General features: G+C 34.6%; 1 protein-coding gene across 2 annotated transcripts in view; it reads left to right on the forward strand.

The window, feature by feature from the left end:
* Positions 1–393: 393 nt before the first annotated feature.
* The window catches only part of LOC123874759, a 32,066-nt gene continuing 18,227 nt past the window's right edge, over positions 394–14,232 (forward strand). For both annotated transcript variants that reach the window (XM_045920250.1, XM_045920251.1), the window contains exons 1-3: positions 394–1,364; positions 9,376–9,456; positions 12,328–12,452. In XM_045920250.1, the coding sequence (XP_045776206.1) occupies positions 569–1,364; positions 9,376–9,456; positions 12,328–12,452 (1,002 nt within the window). In that variant the 5' untranslated portion in view covers positions 394–568. The remainder of the gene's footprint in view (positions 1,365–9,375; positions 9,457–12,327; positions 12,453–14,232) is intronic.

Genomic DNA, 14,232 nt, shown 5'->3' on the forward strand with positions numbered 1-14,232 from the left:
AATGCAAAATTTAAATGAATTTTTTTGGTACTTATCGATTGAATAAAATTTAAAAAAAAATTCTAGTGGTAAATTATCACCTTAGGATTAAATTGAGACACTTTTCAAAAAAGAGTAAAATACCCTATTTGCACAGGTACCTAATATTAAAAGCCACTAAACCTAAAAAGAAGAATGGGTTTTACGAATGCGCTTTTGGATAGTGCAACATTGCTGTATTGATACTGGTATATAATAATTAACGTGACCTTGGTTTTCAATCCATGATGATCACGAAGATGATCACCGATCAGAAAAAAATTATAGAGTAAAATAAACAGTTATAAATGTCAATTTGAAGTCAGTTGACGTTGACACATGTCATTCATATATTTTCATAGTAAATGAATCGTTGGTGCGGTGAACTGGTGGTGAACTGTGGAACTTGGGAGCCGTAAAAAGAAATTATAATTTATGCAATTTTGCATTATGTGTTGGGTGTTATACTTTTGTAATAAATTATAAATAAAATAATTCGCTGTGATGAGAGTTTGGTGGAACATTCGTCTGTAAATTGTCATATTTCTACATGTTCATGGCTTCGACACCAAAACAAGCGAATGGCAAATTGCCATCAAATAACAACGGTTCCGGTGGAAAGCGAAAAAAGTCGCGCGGTAGCCGAGGGTCCTACTTATCGAAATGGCTTGACAGAACAATGAACCACATACAAGAGTCGACACCGAGTTCTGAAATATATGATACATTTATGAGTCCTCCGATAAACTGGCCGGGTGGTTCACAGTTTGCTCCGGGTTTCGACCCTTATAAATACAGTATGTACGGTGGTTCTGAGCCTCTATCATTGCCCTCGATGCCTACGTATTACAATCCGATGGTTCCACCTCCTTATTCGGAGTATCGTTTCGTGCAGAATGAAAATAAAGGAATACAAGTGCAAAGGCCGCGGCCTCGACGGCGGAGTGAGAACAAAGCCGAGGAGGTGTCAAGCACGCCCGCAGACACCCCCTCTATGAGCCAAAATAATTACCTGCAGCCAAAGAACTTCACAGACAGTCAAGACTTCACTAGCCTCCCGCCGATAGTTACGTCGATGGGCGACACGAACTCTAACAGTGACATGCAAAATGATAAAGAAGACGCAAACTCTGCAAGCAATGCTCGGAGATTCAGTGACCCTTGTGTGAGGGGTTTGCCAGATGTCGCGAGGCCTGCCAATGGAGAAGTAGATTCAGGTTCAGAATCTGGTTCAGGCTTGTCTGGAAGTCAAGTGGGCAGTCGCTTGCTGGCATGCTTGTTGGATCAAATATCTACACTCAAAATAACAAATGAAAGATTGAATAAGGACTTACAAGAGACAAGAGGTAAAACACTTTCTATTTTATTAAATACCAGCTGATTTCTGTGAATTTGTCAATGTGAATCCCATGGAAACTTTTAATTTCCATGATTAAAAGTAGCACATGTCCATCTGCAAGATGCAAGCTATCTTAATACCAAATTGTGTCAAAATCGGTTTAGCTAATGGGCTGTAAAAAGGTTAAGAGTTTTCCATAATTATAATATTAATATGGATATTAAGTTATATAAAATAGATTTTGTCAGATTTCAGTTACTCTAACTCCAATGGGAATTTTCCTGAGATAAATTAAGTAGTCTTCTATATTCTCTAGCTTTATCTATATATTATGTGCATGAAAAAAAACATGTTTATCTATTAATTCATGAAACTAAGAAGGACTAATAAACATAAAAACAAATAGCATGTAACGTGTACCTTAGCGGTCCCGTTACATCCTTTATTTAGATCGCATATTTTTATTAACATAACCTGAAATCTGTTAGTAGACCTTTTATACGTCATATGTCAGTGTCCCAAACTTCACCATGACGTTTCTAAGGCGTGACGTTTGGGAATGTAATTCAACGATCTGTCAAACCTTCTTTCATATTGGAAAAAAAAAAAACTAGTAACATTTTTGACAGCTCGTTTACCGAATGAAGTTGGCATCTTTCGGTGGCCATTTTGAAGGTTCACTTTTTCTTCCTACATAGACACGCAAACATTTGCTCGTCAATTATTAATTTTTAAAAATGTGAAAGTTAAACTAAATAAGTATAATACATATTTATGGGCCAGAGGGCTATAGAGTGGTAGGACACGGCGCTTTTAGCGGTAAGTGTTCATTTTTCTACCCAATTTCGCCATTAGAACATTGAATTTTCCAACAAGAAAATGAATGAAAATTTTAACCTAACATTTCCTTGTTACAGCCGTTGATCCTAGATCGTTGATCCTAGATTGTTATCATTTAACGCCTCATTTGAGCATTTATCATGAGGATTTTCCCGTAAATTTCATTTTGGATCGTACATGTTACGTTTTATATCGGATTCCATCCCGGAATTGGTGTGATGGAATGCAGTTTTCGGCCTGTGGAATTAGTTAGATATTCGACATGTGCCTAGCTTATTCTCTATTTTAACAAATTTTGTGATAATTTGGACTTTATTTTTTTTATAACCTAGTGTGTGGCCATGTGGCCCAGGTACTATAAGTTTGTTTATTTTTGAACATTGTATCTATATATATGACATATAAAATTAAGACAAGAACAAAGGGGCGATACCTATTATAAATTGTCATATTTTTTTTTCCTCTTTAATAAATAAAATTTGTATAAAACTTTAGAAATTTAATAAATTAATTTTTAATAATAAATTTTAAATTCTTTGATTTTTATTCACCAATATTTATTTCTTGAGGACATTTGGCGTCCCGGAATAGAGAGCACGGCTAGGTGGACCGAATCTCTGACTTGCGATTAAAAGTCCAGGCCTCGGCAAGTCTATCTGTGGAGATTTCTATCCAGCTGGCTGGCGCCCGAAGGTTTTCCCCTATATCCATTTTATATATATATATTTTGTCAGCTGGAAGTAAAAGTAAGGAATTAATTCTATTGTTTTGTTTTTTTTAAATAAATTTTATTTTAAATTTTTCACCTATTGGGTGGTGAAAAATTTTCTTTGTTACATTTGGCGGCCCCGAACAGGGACTGATTTTTATTTGGGAACCTAGTTGTGTTGATTCTCATAGTATTAGTGAATAAATATTTTAATTGTTCTCGTTCTTGTCTTAATTTGTATTTTTTGTAATATTTTAAGGTGTATTGTATTCTTGTAACTTATTTTTTTTTGAATATTGTATGCCTAGATACTAAGATGTTTGTTTTAGCATAGCTAATTTAAGTGTGCTCGCATAGTTAATAAGCGTAGTTTATTTTGAGGTTTTTATATTACTATTATTTATGTGTTACTAGTGAAAATGCTACATACCTAAAAAGGCCATTTCTTTGTAAGAAACGGAGCTAAAAACTTGATAGGTGTCGCTGTGGCCAGTTTTCTCTTGAAAATGATAGGTGCACGACGATGGAAAATCTATTTTATTTAATTTTATCTATTTTTTTTTTGGCTTTTTCCAAATTTTATTAGAAGAATCTTCTAGAGAATAGACAGCGTTTGTAGTCCCAGGTCGTGGTCTATTTGTATTCGTTAGGATGTTATTTGGTATGACAAATGCACCGTCGAATTACACAGACTTTCTGATCGTTTGTTTGGACCAGATTTTGATAACGAAGTCCTGTTACCTAGATGTTATTATTATTTTACTTTCAAAAGATTTTAAATTCATTCAGCATTTTAGATAAATAAATATCAAAGATTAAAAGATTCTAGACTTGCAAATAACTTAAATAAATTTGAATTTTGCTAAAGAATATAATATTCCAAAAATATTTCATAACATACTCCTCAGAATAATCCAGTAGAACGCTTTAACAAAACTATTGAGACTTGTCTAGCATGCTATGTTGAAAGTGACCATAGAACGTGGTCTAAATATTTACCCCATGTCCAGGCAGCTATTAATGGCACTATTAATTTAGTTACAGGATACACACCTAATTTTCTTATGTTTGGTAGGGAAGTTTTCCTTGATGGATCCTTACATAAATTTTATTCTATCTCTGACCCTTCAGAGTTAACTATTGGTAGTCGTTCAGATTATTCGGACGCACTTCTTACTTTGAGTAATATTTTTGATAAAACTGTTAGTAATCTGGCCAAGTCATATAGACGAAATGCCAAATACTACAATGAAGGAAGAAAAAGCATTTCTTATTGTGTTGGAGACACAGTTTGGAGGCGCAACTTTGTGCAATCCAATGCTGCTTCTTTTTTTTCCGCAAAATTAGCCCCTAAATTTGTTAAATGTAAAATAATAAAGAAAATTTCAGATAATGTATATTTATTAAAAGATTTGGAAAAAAATAGTACAGGTAGATACCATATAAAAGATATACTTAAAATTTGACAAAATTAAAACCTAAAATTAATTTTAACAGGAAAAGAATCTAGCAGAAGCTAACACAATAAGGACTCATTATTATTTTGTGTAGGATTTTTTTTGGCTCCTTTGTCAGTCCTACCGATTTGTAGGTTGCGGTTTTGCCTTTGTTTGCACCGTATTACCTAATTTTGTTGTAAATATGTATAGTTTTCTTTTAAGGGATTACGGTTTAGCACATGCCCCGTATTATCCTCCTGCTTGTTCTGCTATAGTCAGTCAGGTAGTTTTGTAAATATGTACAGATCTTTTGTGGGATCATGGTTGGCACATGCTCCATGTTATCCTCCTGCTTGTGTCTGTTTTATCGGCAAGTAGATGTATATATTTTTTTCTATGTGGGTCTTTAGTACTCATCCTTGGCCTTGTCTCACACATGTGGACATGTTCGCTAGGTCCTTGCTTTAGGCAGGACGATGTTTTAGGTGTTGCTCTTTTGTAGCGCATCTTTATTTTGGATAGTTCGTCAATACGCGGCGAGGGTGCCTCAGTGGATTGATCAGTTGCATACTAACTCTAGACTCTTTTTATTTTGGCTTATGTTGTGTTAGGTTGGTTTGCCATTTCACGGCGTTGATGCTTAGTGTCTTGGTCAGTAGTATACCAATCCTAATCACACACTCTTTAGAAAGTTTTCTTCCCTTCTTAGCTAGTTTGGTTTGCCATTTCACAGCGTTGATGCTAGTGTCTTGGACAGTAGTATACCAATACTATGCAATTCTAGTTTAGGAATTTTGTTTTGATGGATTGCTTCTCAATCTGTATTTATTAATGATTATTTGGTTGTTTTGGCTTACATAAATTTAGATATTTAACTTTCCTTTTGTTTGGTAGTTCCCTTTGTTTTGTCTTATAGAATTGTTTAGGGTAAAGAAAAAAAAAAGGTTTTTTTTTCTTTTCTCTAGAAAGGGGAAATTGTAACGTGTACCTTAGCGGTCCCGTTACATCCTTTATTTAGATCGCATATTTTTATTAACATAACCTGAAATCTGTTAGTAGACCTTTTATACGTCATATGTCAGTGTCCCAAACTTCACCATGACGTTTCTAAGGCGTGACGTTTGGGAATGTAATTCAACGATCTGTCAAACCTTCTTTCATATTGGAAAAAAAAAAAACTAGTAACATTTTTGACAGCTCGTTTACCGAATGAAGTTGGCATCTTTCGGTGGCCATTTTGAAGGTTCACTTTTTCTTCCTACATAGACACGCAAACATTTGCTCGTCAATTATTAATTTTTAAAAATGTGAAAGTTAAACTAAATAAGTATAATACATATTTATGGGCCAGAGGGCTATAGAGTGGTAGGACACGGCGCTTTTAGCGGTAAGTGTTCATTTTTCTACCCAATTTCGCCATTAGAACATTGAATTTTCCAACAAGAAAATGAATGAAAATTTTAACCTAACATTTCCTTGTTACAGCCGTTGATCCTAGATCGTTGATCCTAGATTGTTATCATTTAACGCCTCATTTGAGCATTTATCATGAGGATTTTCCCGTAAATTTCATTTTGGATCGTACATGTTACGTTTTATATCGGATTCCATCCCGGAATTGGTGTGATGGAATGCAGTTTTCGGCCTGTGGAATTAGTTAGATATTCGACATGTGCCTAGCTTATTCTCTATTTTAACAAATTTTGTGATAATTTGGACTTTATTTTTTTTATAACCTAGTGTGTGGCCATGTGGCCCAGGTACTATAAGTTTGTTTATTTTTGAACATTGTATCTATATATATGACATATAAAATTAAGACAAGAACAAAGGGGCGATACCTATTATAAATTGTCATATTTTTTTTTCCTCTTTAATAAATAAAATTTGTATAAAACTTTAGAAATTTAATAAATTAATTTTTAATAATAAATTTTAAATTCTTTGATTTTTATTCACCAATATTTATTTCTTGAGGACATTTGGCGTCCCGGAATAGAGAGCACGGCTAGGTGGACCGAATCTCTGACTTGCGATTAAAAGTCCAGGCCTCGGCAAGTCTATCTGTGGAGATTTCTATCCAGCTGGCTGGCGCCCGAAGGTTTTCCCCTATATCCATTTTATATATATATATTTTGTCAGCTGGAAGTAAAAGTAAGGAATTAATTCTATTGTTTTGTTTTTTTTAAATAAATTTTATTTTAAATTTTTCACCTATTGGGTGGTGAAAAATTTTCTTTGTTACAAGCATTTGACTGTGCCTATGTCCCTGTGACCTACAGGAACTTTGCATTTTTTCATGACAATTTATAGCCTGTGTATAGAACTCTGGAATGATACAGCTATGTATTTACCATGGGATTTTTTTCAGAATTGGATTAAGTATCACTGTCAAGTAGTATTAAGTGAATGTCACAATTCCTCCTACATACAAACTCACAAATAAAATTATAACAGGACTAGTCAAATAGTTTTTAGTACTCAACTGTAATTGAGAAAGTGAAAATTAATTGGTCTCATAGTGGATCAAATGTTTATTCATCTATGGCTATTGGATTGATATGTGTCAATTAAATGTGACGGAATGGAATGCTTTAATTACATTTCAATTAACTGTTCTTTAAGTACTCTCCAGTTTAAATGCATCTTTCTGTATGCATCACCTTGCACATCTTGATGGTAAAAACTAAACTAAGTAACTGATTCAGAGTATTAACTGAGTATACTTTAAGGCAATAGTAAAATTAATGATGAAATATAGATCATATAATAGATCTCAATAATTGAGGAGCAGGACAAACTGTAATTGCAAGTAATAAGATAGTACGGGAGCAAAAGCTGTTGTTAAAATTGTATCGTTTTGATTAAAATCATGAAGTTTGCACACAATTTTAGCAAAATTTTAGGCTGTTTTGCTTGGAAATGAGTTCAGATCTCCATCCAGTGGGTCAAAAACATGTGAATTAAAGACAGACTTTGTATTTCTGTATTTGAGGGAAAACAAACTGCCTTATTTGTATGCTATCAGTATGTCAATTATAAGGACAGTCTGATAGGATTAAGAAGCACTATTTACAATAGTGACTAGTTCAGTAGACTGTTAACATGAGATTACTTTATCAAATGCCATTTGTTACGGCATCAGCATTAAATGTGAGACTACATTCAAAAAACTAAATTGTCATAAACCTTGCAATTTTTTTCTATGATTTAAAATTCCTGTGGAAACTCTTTAATTTTCCAGAACATAGCCTAGCCTATATGCATTTCTAGGGTGCAAAATATCTATGTGCCACATAGACATAAATGATGCTTACAAATTAACAATATGTATTTAAATTTTCTTAAAAATTCTGTGGGGACTTTTTGATTTTCCAATACAGAAAGTAGCCATGTACAATATGCTCATCCCGGGATCTTCTTAATTCTTTGGGACTATGCAGGTTTTTGGATACCCTGTATCAGCCATTTCCACTCCATTTTGATTGTCAACACTTTCGGGATACAGCCTATTTCTGCACCAAAACTCAGTTAAATAGATGGACTGTGAAAAGCTAACAAACAGGCAGACAGATAGACAGACACATTTTCGCATTTATAAAATTAAGTATGGATTAAAAATATTCATATTTTTTTCTAACAAAGCTTTGGATCAGGTGTCAACCTTGCAACCCACACCAACAATAAGGTCATATTATTTATTTATTATTCAAATATCATATCACCCACACATTGAATGACTCAAGGAGACTTAACTCATCATGTTACAAATCCAAAAAACTCAATAGTGCATGTCTCTAATTTTTTTTTTTTTTTCTTCCCTGTTATTATCTGCAATCAGTCGGGGGACTATAAGCAGATTAGAAAAAAAAAAAATTATTCAAATATCATATCACCTACACATTGAATGACTCAAGGAGACTTAACTCATCATGTTACAAATCCAAAAAACTCAATAGTGCATGTCTCTAATTTTTTTTTTTTTTCTTCCCTGTTATTATCTGCAATCAGTCGGGGGACTATAAGCAGATTAGAAAAAAAAAAAAAATTATTCAAATATCATATCACCTACACATTGAATGACTCAAGGAGACTTAACTCATCATGTTACAAATCCAAAAAAATTCAATAGTGCATGTCTCTAATGACGCAATGTTTGTGATCGGCGAAAGTAACTCAGATATGCAAAGTGCAATTTAATATCGTGTATTTTTACGATTGGCTTGCTTTCGACTCTGCATTGTTGTAACGGTACACTTTATTAAAATCTCTCATTGCCTTGATAACCAATCTTTTTGAGGGACATAAATCTGTCTCGTTTTAGCACAGTCACAGTTCACGACAGGGAACGTCTACAACAAGGCTTCGACGTCACTGGCAGGCGTCAAATGTTGGTACATTTGACGCAGGTAGCCCTAAAGTAGCCCTGTTTTTAACCCCCGACCCAAAAAGAGGAGTGTTATAAGTTTGACGTGTGTATCTGTGTATCTGTCTGTGGCATCGTAGCTCCTAAACTAATGAACCGATTTTAATTTAGTTTTTTTTTTTGTTTGAAAGGTGGCTTGATCGAGGGTGTTCTGAGCTATAATCCAAGAAAATCGGTTCAGCCGTTTCAAAGTTATCAGCTTTTTTCTAGTTACTGTAACCTTCACTTGTCGGGGGTGTTATAAATTTTTAATTTACACTTGTTCTTTGAATTTATATCACCATAGCCTAGTATTCGACATACCGTTGATTCAGGAAACCGAGAGTTCCCTCACTCTAGTTCACTCTGGCATAACAAACATTCTTACAAAAAAAACATACAGTCAAATAGAGAACCTCCTCCTATTCTCAAAGTTGGTTAAAAAGAAATAAATCATATATATATGTCTATATCATATATATGTCTATATCAGCCTTAATGGTTCCTTCGAGATGGATTTGTGCCAACTATTTACTTTTGCGAGTTCTTTTTATTAGTTTAACATATTGTAATAGTCAAAAAATGATATTGTTTGAAAATAAAATATAAAATTGTTTATTTTCAGCTGAACTTGAAGCGGTTCGACATCAAACCAGCTATTTTCCCAAAGGACCAAACAGTATCGGCGCTGCGGCCAATCTCAATGGTAATGATAAAACCAAAAAAAAAAACGGTCAAGTGCGAGTCAGACTCACGCACCGAGGGTTCCGTACTCGGGTATTTTTTCCGACATTTTGCACGATAAATCAAAAATTATTATGCATAAAAATAAATAAAAAAATGTTTTAGAATATACAGGTAAAGCCCTTTCATATGATACCCCACTTGGTAATGTTATCTTACCTTGAAAATTGAAACACATTATAATTTTTTTTTAAATGATGTAACCACGGTTTTCAGGTTTACTTCTGTACTGGTGCTATAAGACCTACCTACCTGCCTTTCATGATTCTAGGTCAACGGGAAGTACCCTATAGGTTTCTTGACAGACACGACGGACAGACAGACAGACTATCAGAATAAATAAAATAAAAATTGGAACCTGTTAAATCATTGATTTCCTTGTTTGGCTCTATGCACCTTGCTTGTAACGCCAACGCGCTATTATTATCTTTTTCTCATTCATCTTTCTTACATCAGTCATTAGGTATTCACTATGCAATACAGACAACAACACAATATACCTAACTAGTTCGTATTAATAACTTTTTATACGTCGACGCATACAGGCATACGGAACATCGATTTTTTGCTGATTTCTATATTGCTGTTGTTATACCTATTTGTTTTAAAATAATTAATAACTACACTGCTTTTACTTGGTACAAATTTTTATACGTCTGTCCGTTCTTGCAAAATGTCGGAAAAAATACCCGAGTACGGAACCCTCGATGCGCGAGTCTGACTCGCACTTGGCCAGTTTTTTTTTTTAATTTACTAATACAAAAATTTTGTAACAGTAAAAAGGTAAAAAGTGGTCAAGGAAACCTTTAATAAGAAAGGGCAGCCTTTTATACTATGATGCAGGTCTGATTTTTACAGTCTTGGACCACTAGTGCTATCCTTTTGGGCTGATAATAATTATGTAAGGGCTAGCAATACATTTATACCCGTTATTTTAGATTAAAAATAGAGAAGATAGAAGAAGGGAACAAGATAAAGTCTCTGCTCACTATTCTTAAAATCCACGTTGCCCAAACCTGCAGAGTTTTCAATTTTCATTACTCGTCTTTTAGTTTGATTATAAAGTATAAAACAATTGTGGAAATAATGAATGCTTGATTTCTTGACATGCTTCAGATGAATATTTTAATACGTCTGGTTTTGTTTTAGTTACCTACCTACTATTAATACAAATCAGTTATCGTCTTCTAAATAAGTTGCGTGCGTTTCGTCCGACCTAGTCAGATAACCTCGACAGTGCCTACCTAAGCAATAAGTAATGATGACTGCTGTAAACTGTTCTCACCATTATAGCCTTTATTATTATTCTAATTAAGATCAAAATTGCATAACTGAATAAGTATAAAGGTCAACTGTACATTAGCTGAAAAGGTGCATGCCGAATGATCGTGGTGATTCTTGTAAATACACGAAGGTGTTTGCGTGCATCTTCTTTTCAATGGAAATTGAAAATAAAAATCCAAACTAACAACCAATAACAATTCAATGAGAAAATTATGCAACCCAAAATAGGTTAAAGAATTAATAAAAACCGGCCAAGTGCGAGACGGCCTCGCACACGAAGGGTTCCGTAATCCGTACCATCGTACAATGTATACCTAACACTTGAATGTAAATTAATTTTTCGTGAAGACATTTTAATATTTTTTTTTGTGATGTAACCAAAAAGTCACGGTTTTCAGATTTTTTTTTTAAAATACTTTTGCTATAAGTTTGCCTGCAGACCTGCCAAATTTCATGATTCTAGGTCAACGGGAAGTATCTACTCTATAGGTTTTCTTGACGGACACGACAGATAAACGTACAGATAGACAACAAAGTGATCCTATAAGAGTTCCTTTTTTCTTTTGAAGGTAGGGAACCCTAAAAAACAAAATTACTTTATTGATAAGTTAAAAGACTGGCTAAATGATTGGTTAGATAGAGAAAGTTAGCTGTTTATCCATTGATAGTTCAAAGGTTCCGTTCTCAATATCTGAATCAAATACGAAAGCATCCTAAAAGCATCAACTATCATAATAAAAAATGGACCATTGAAATTAGTTTATGCAAATAAAAAGTATGTGTGAACTTGGCCAAACTTGCTATAAATACAGAAGCAGAATAGCTAGAGTGAGTTTGAAAAGATAGATAAATAGTAGAAAACTTGTAGTTTTCAGTAAACAAACAATATGCACAATTATGCACGCAGCATAGACCGTTAGCAATAATTACAGAGCAAGGGAAAAGTTCTCACGCTTCGTTAATTTTGATCGATTTTATAGCTAACTGGATAACTAACTGTTTCTTTAATGAAAAACTTGCGCTAATTAGTCAAGGTACATTAGGCCCGCTACCACTTGCATTGACCTCTTAAATGTTGTTAAAGCATCTATTGGTCGAAATAAATATAATCTGTAATCGATACTTTAATTAATATTATTAAAGAAGAGTGTGTCTATCTGTCTGTCCGTCTTCTAGCTTTTCACGGCCCATCTGTTTATTCGATATTCATGAACTTTGATACAGAGATAGCTTGCATCCCGGGGAAGCACATATCCTACTTTATATCCCGGAAAATCACTGAGTTTCTACGGGATTTTTAACCTAATTCACGTAGACGAAGTTGCCAGCATCATCTAGAATCTAGAGATAGGTAGAGAATTGAAATTTTTACAAAAAGTTTATTTCTATTGCCGCTATAACAACAAATAATAAAAATTTCAAAATGGTGGCCATGAAAATTAAAGAAAAATTAAAAGTGTTATTTCAAATACGGCGCGGAACTCTTCGTGAACGAGTCCGACTCGCACTTGGCCGATTTTTATATTGTTCCATGTTTTGTGGTCTCCAGGTATCGGCGGGCAGTACTCCCCGGGGTTCCTCACGGACTTGGTGCGAGAGATACGCGACGCGGCGCGCATGCGGGAGGACGCGATGTACGCGAGACTGCGAGCCATGGTGCTGGAGAGAACCGATGTACGTACACGAGTTAATAGGCATCTTCTAGTTAAACGGGTCCCATCTTAGGCCACATCATCACTTTACATCAGGTGTGATTGTGGTCAAGCGCTTGCCTATAAAGAAAAAAAAGGCTACACAAAAGTGTTATTTTTTTCAGATTTACTGAAAGAAGATTACCCAAAGGTTGCTTAAAATTCAAAATTTATTTATATGATGATGTAGGACAACTAGTCTCTTACCTGTCTGGAACTACCACCAGTCCAGTAAGCTTATCCTACTAAAAGTCAACTCTCAGCAGTTAATAATGATTATTTTTTTTATTTTTTATTTTTTATTTGTACCAGAAAGTTGTAACAATATAAATAAAAGGAAAGAAAAAGTGGACAGGGAAGCACTTATCTCTATAAGAGATCTCTACCAGTGACCCTTGGCAGTGCGAGAGGTTGTAAATGGAGTAGAATAGGTACAGCAAAGATAGACAGTAATCATGAAAAATAAAAAATAAATATAGTAGATATTATGTTATAATATATACTTACAAATATTTATATATTAAAATAGACTTACAAAAACATATATACCTTAATACATAAATATATACTTATAGTCATAAATATATCTTATAATATATACCGATAAATATATGTAAACAATATGTTATGACAGAGAGGAAAGATAGTGCTGTTTCAGACGAAGTTTGAAGGTGCTGATGGAAGGGTTATTTTTAAAAATACTGTCAGGTAGTGAGTTCCAAAGGCGAGTTGCGAGTACCGTAAAAGATTTAGCATAAAATATAGTGTTGTAAGGGGGAACTGCAAGTGAGTTTAACTTGACACACGAACGCACTGGCATCACCCGAGGAGCGGCTTCGTTGAAGCGCTCACGCAAGTAAGAGGGGGAGGATGAATTTAAAATCTTAAAGAGTAGCGTGAGAATATGAGTATTCCGGCGAAGTCGAATAGGGAGCCACTTTAACTTATTTCGAAATTGAGAAACATGGTCGAATTTGCGCAATCCGAAAATAAAACGGATGCACAAATTCTGAAGGCGATCTAGTTTATCAAGCAGCTCCTCGGTTGCATCTAAATAGCAGACATCGGCGTAATCTAGGAGAGGAAGCAGAAGAGATTGTGCGAGTAAGATTTTAGTTTTAAGAGGAAGGAAATTCTGCAAACGTTTCAAGGAGTGAAGGGAGTAGTGCATGCGCTTACTCACTTCATTAATGTGACTTGCCCACGATAAATGGCCGTCCAATATCACGCCAAGATTTTTAGTTCTTTCGGTTAGCGTAATAGTTACCCCATCGTAGGCTATTGCAGGGAGATTTTTTAAATCAGCACGAATTCGAAATTGTCTACTACCTATTACAATAGCCTGCGATTTTTTTGGGTTTACCAAAAGACCGTGTGCGTCAGCCCAATTCTTTATTTGTGCAAGATCCAAGTTAATTTCATCCACTGTAGCGGCCAGGTCAGTGACAGCAGCATGCCTATAAATTTGCAAATCATCTGCGTAGAGGTGGTAGTGGGATGAAACTGTTTTAGTGATTTCGTTTATAAAAACAGAGAATAACAGAGGAGACAAAACGCCACCCTGAGGTACACCAGCAGAGATATCAGCCCAATAAGAGTAAACTCCGTCAGCATAGATTCTCTGACGGCGACCAAGAAGGTAGGATCTAGACCATTCAACTACGGATGGTGATAAATTAAGCGAGCAGAGAATGTTGAGTAGTACATCAAAATCCACTGAATTGAACGCATTGCTAAAGTCAAGAAGAACAAGTACTGTTAAT

Source organism: Maniola jurtina, chromosome 19 (genome assembly GCF_905333055.1).
Source record: "Maniola jurtina chromosome 19, ilManJurt1.1, whole genome shotgun sequence".
In the NCBI taxonomy this organism is placed as follows: Eukaryota; Metazoa; Arthropoda; class Insecta; order Lepidoptera; family Nymphalidae; genus Maniola; species Maniola jurtina.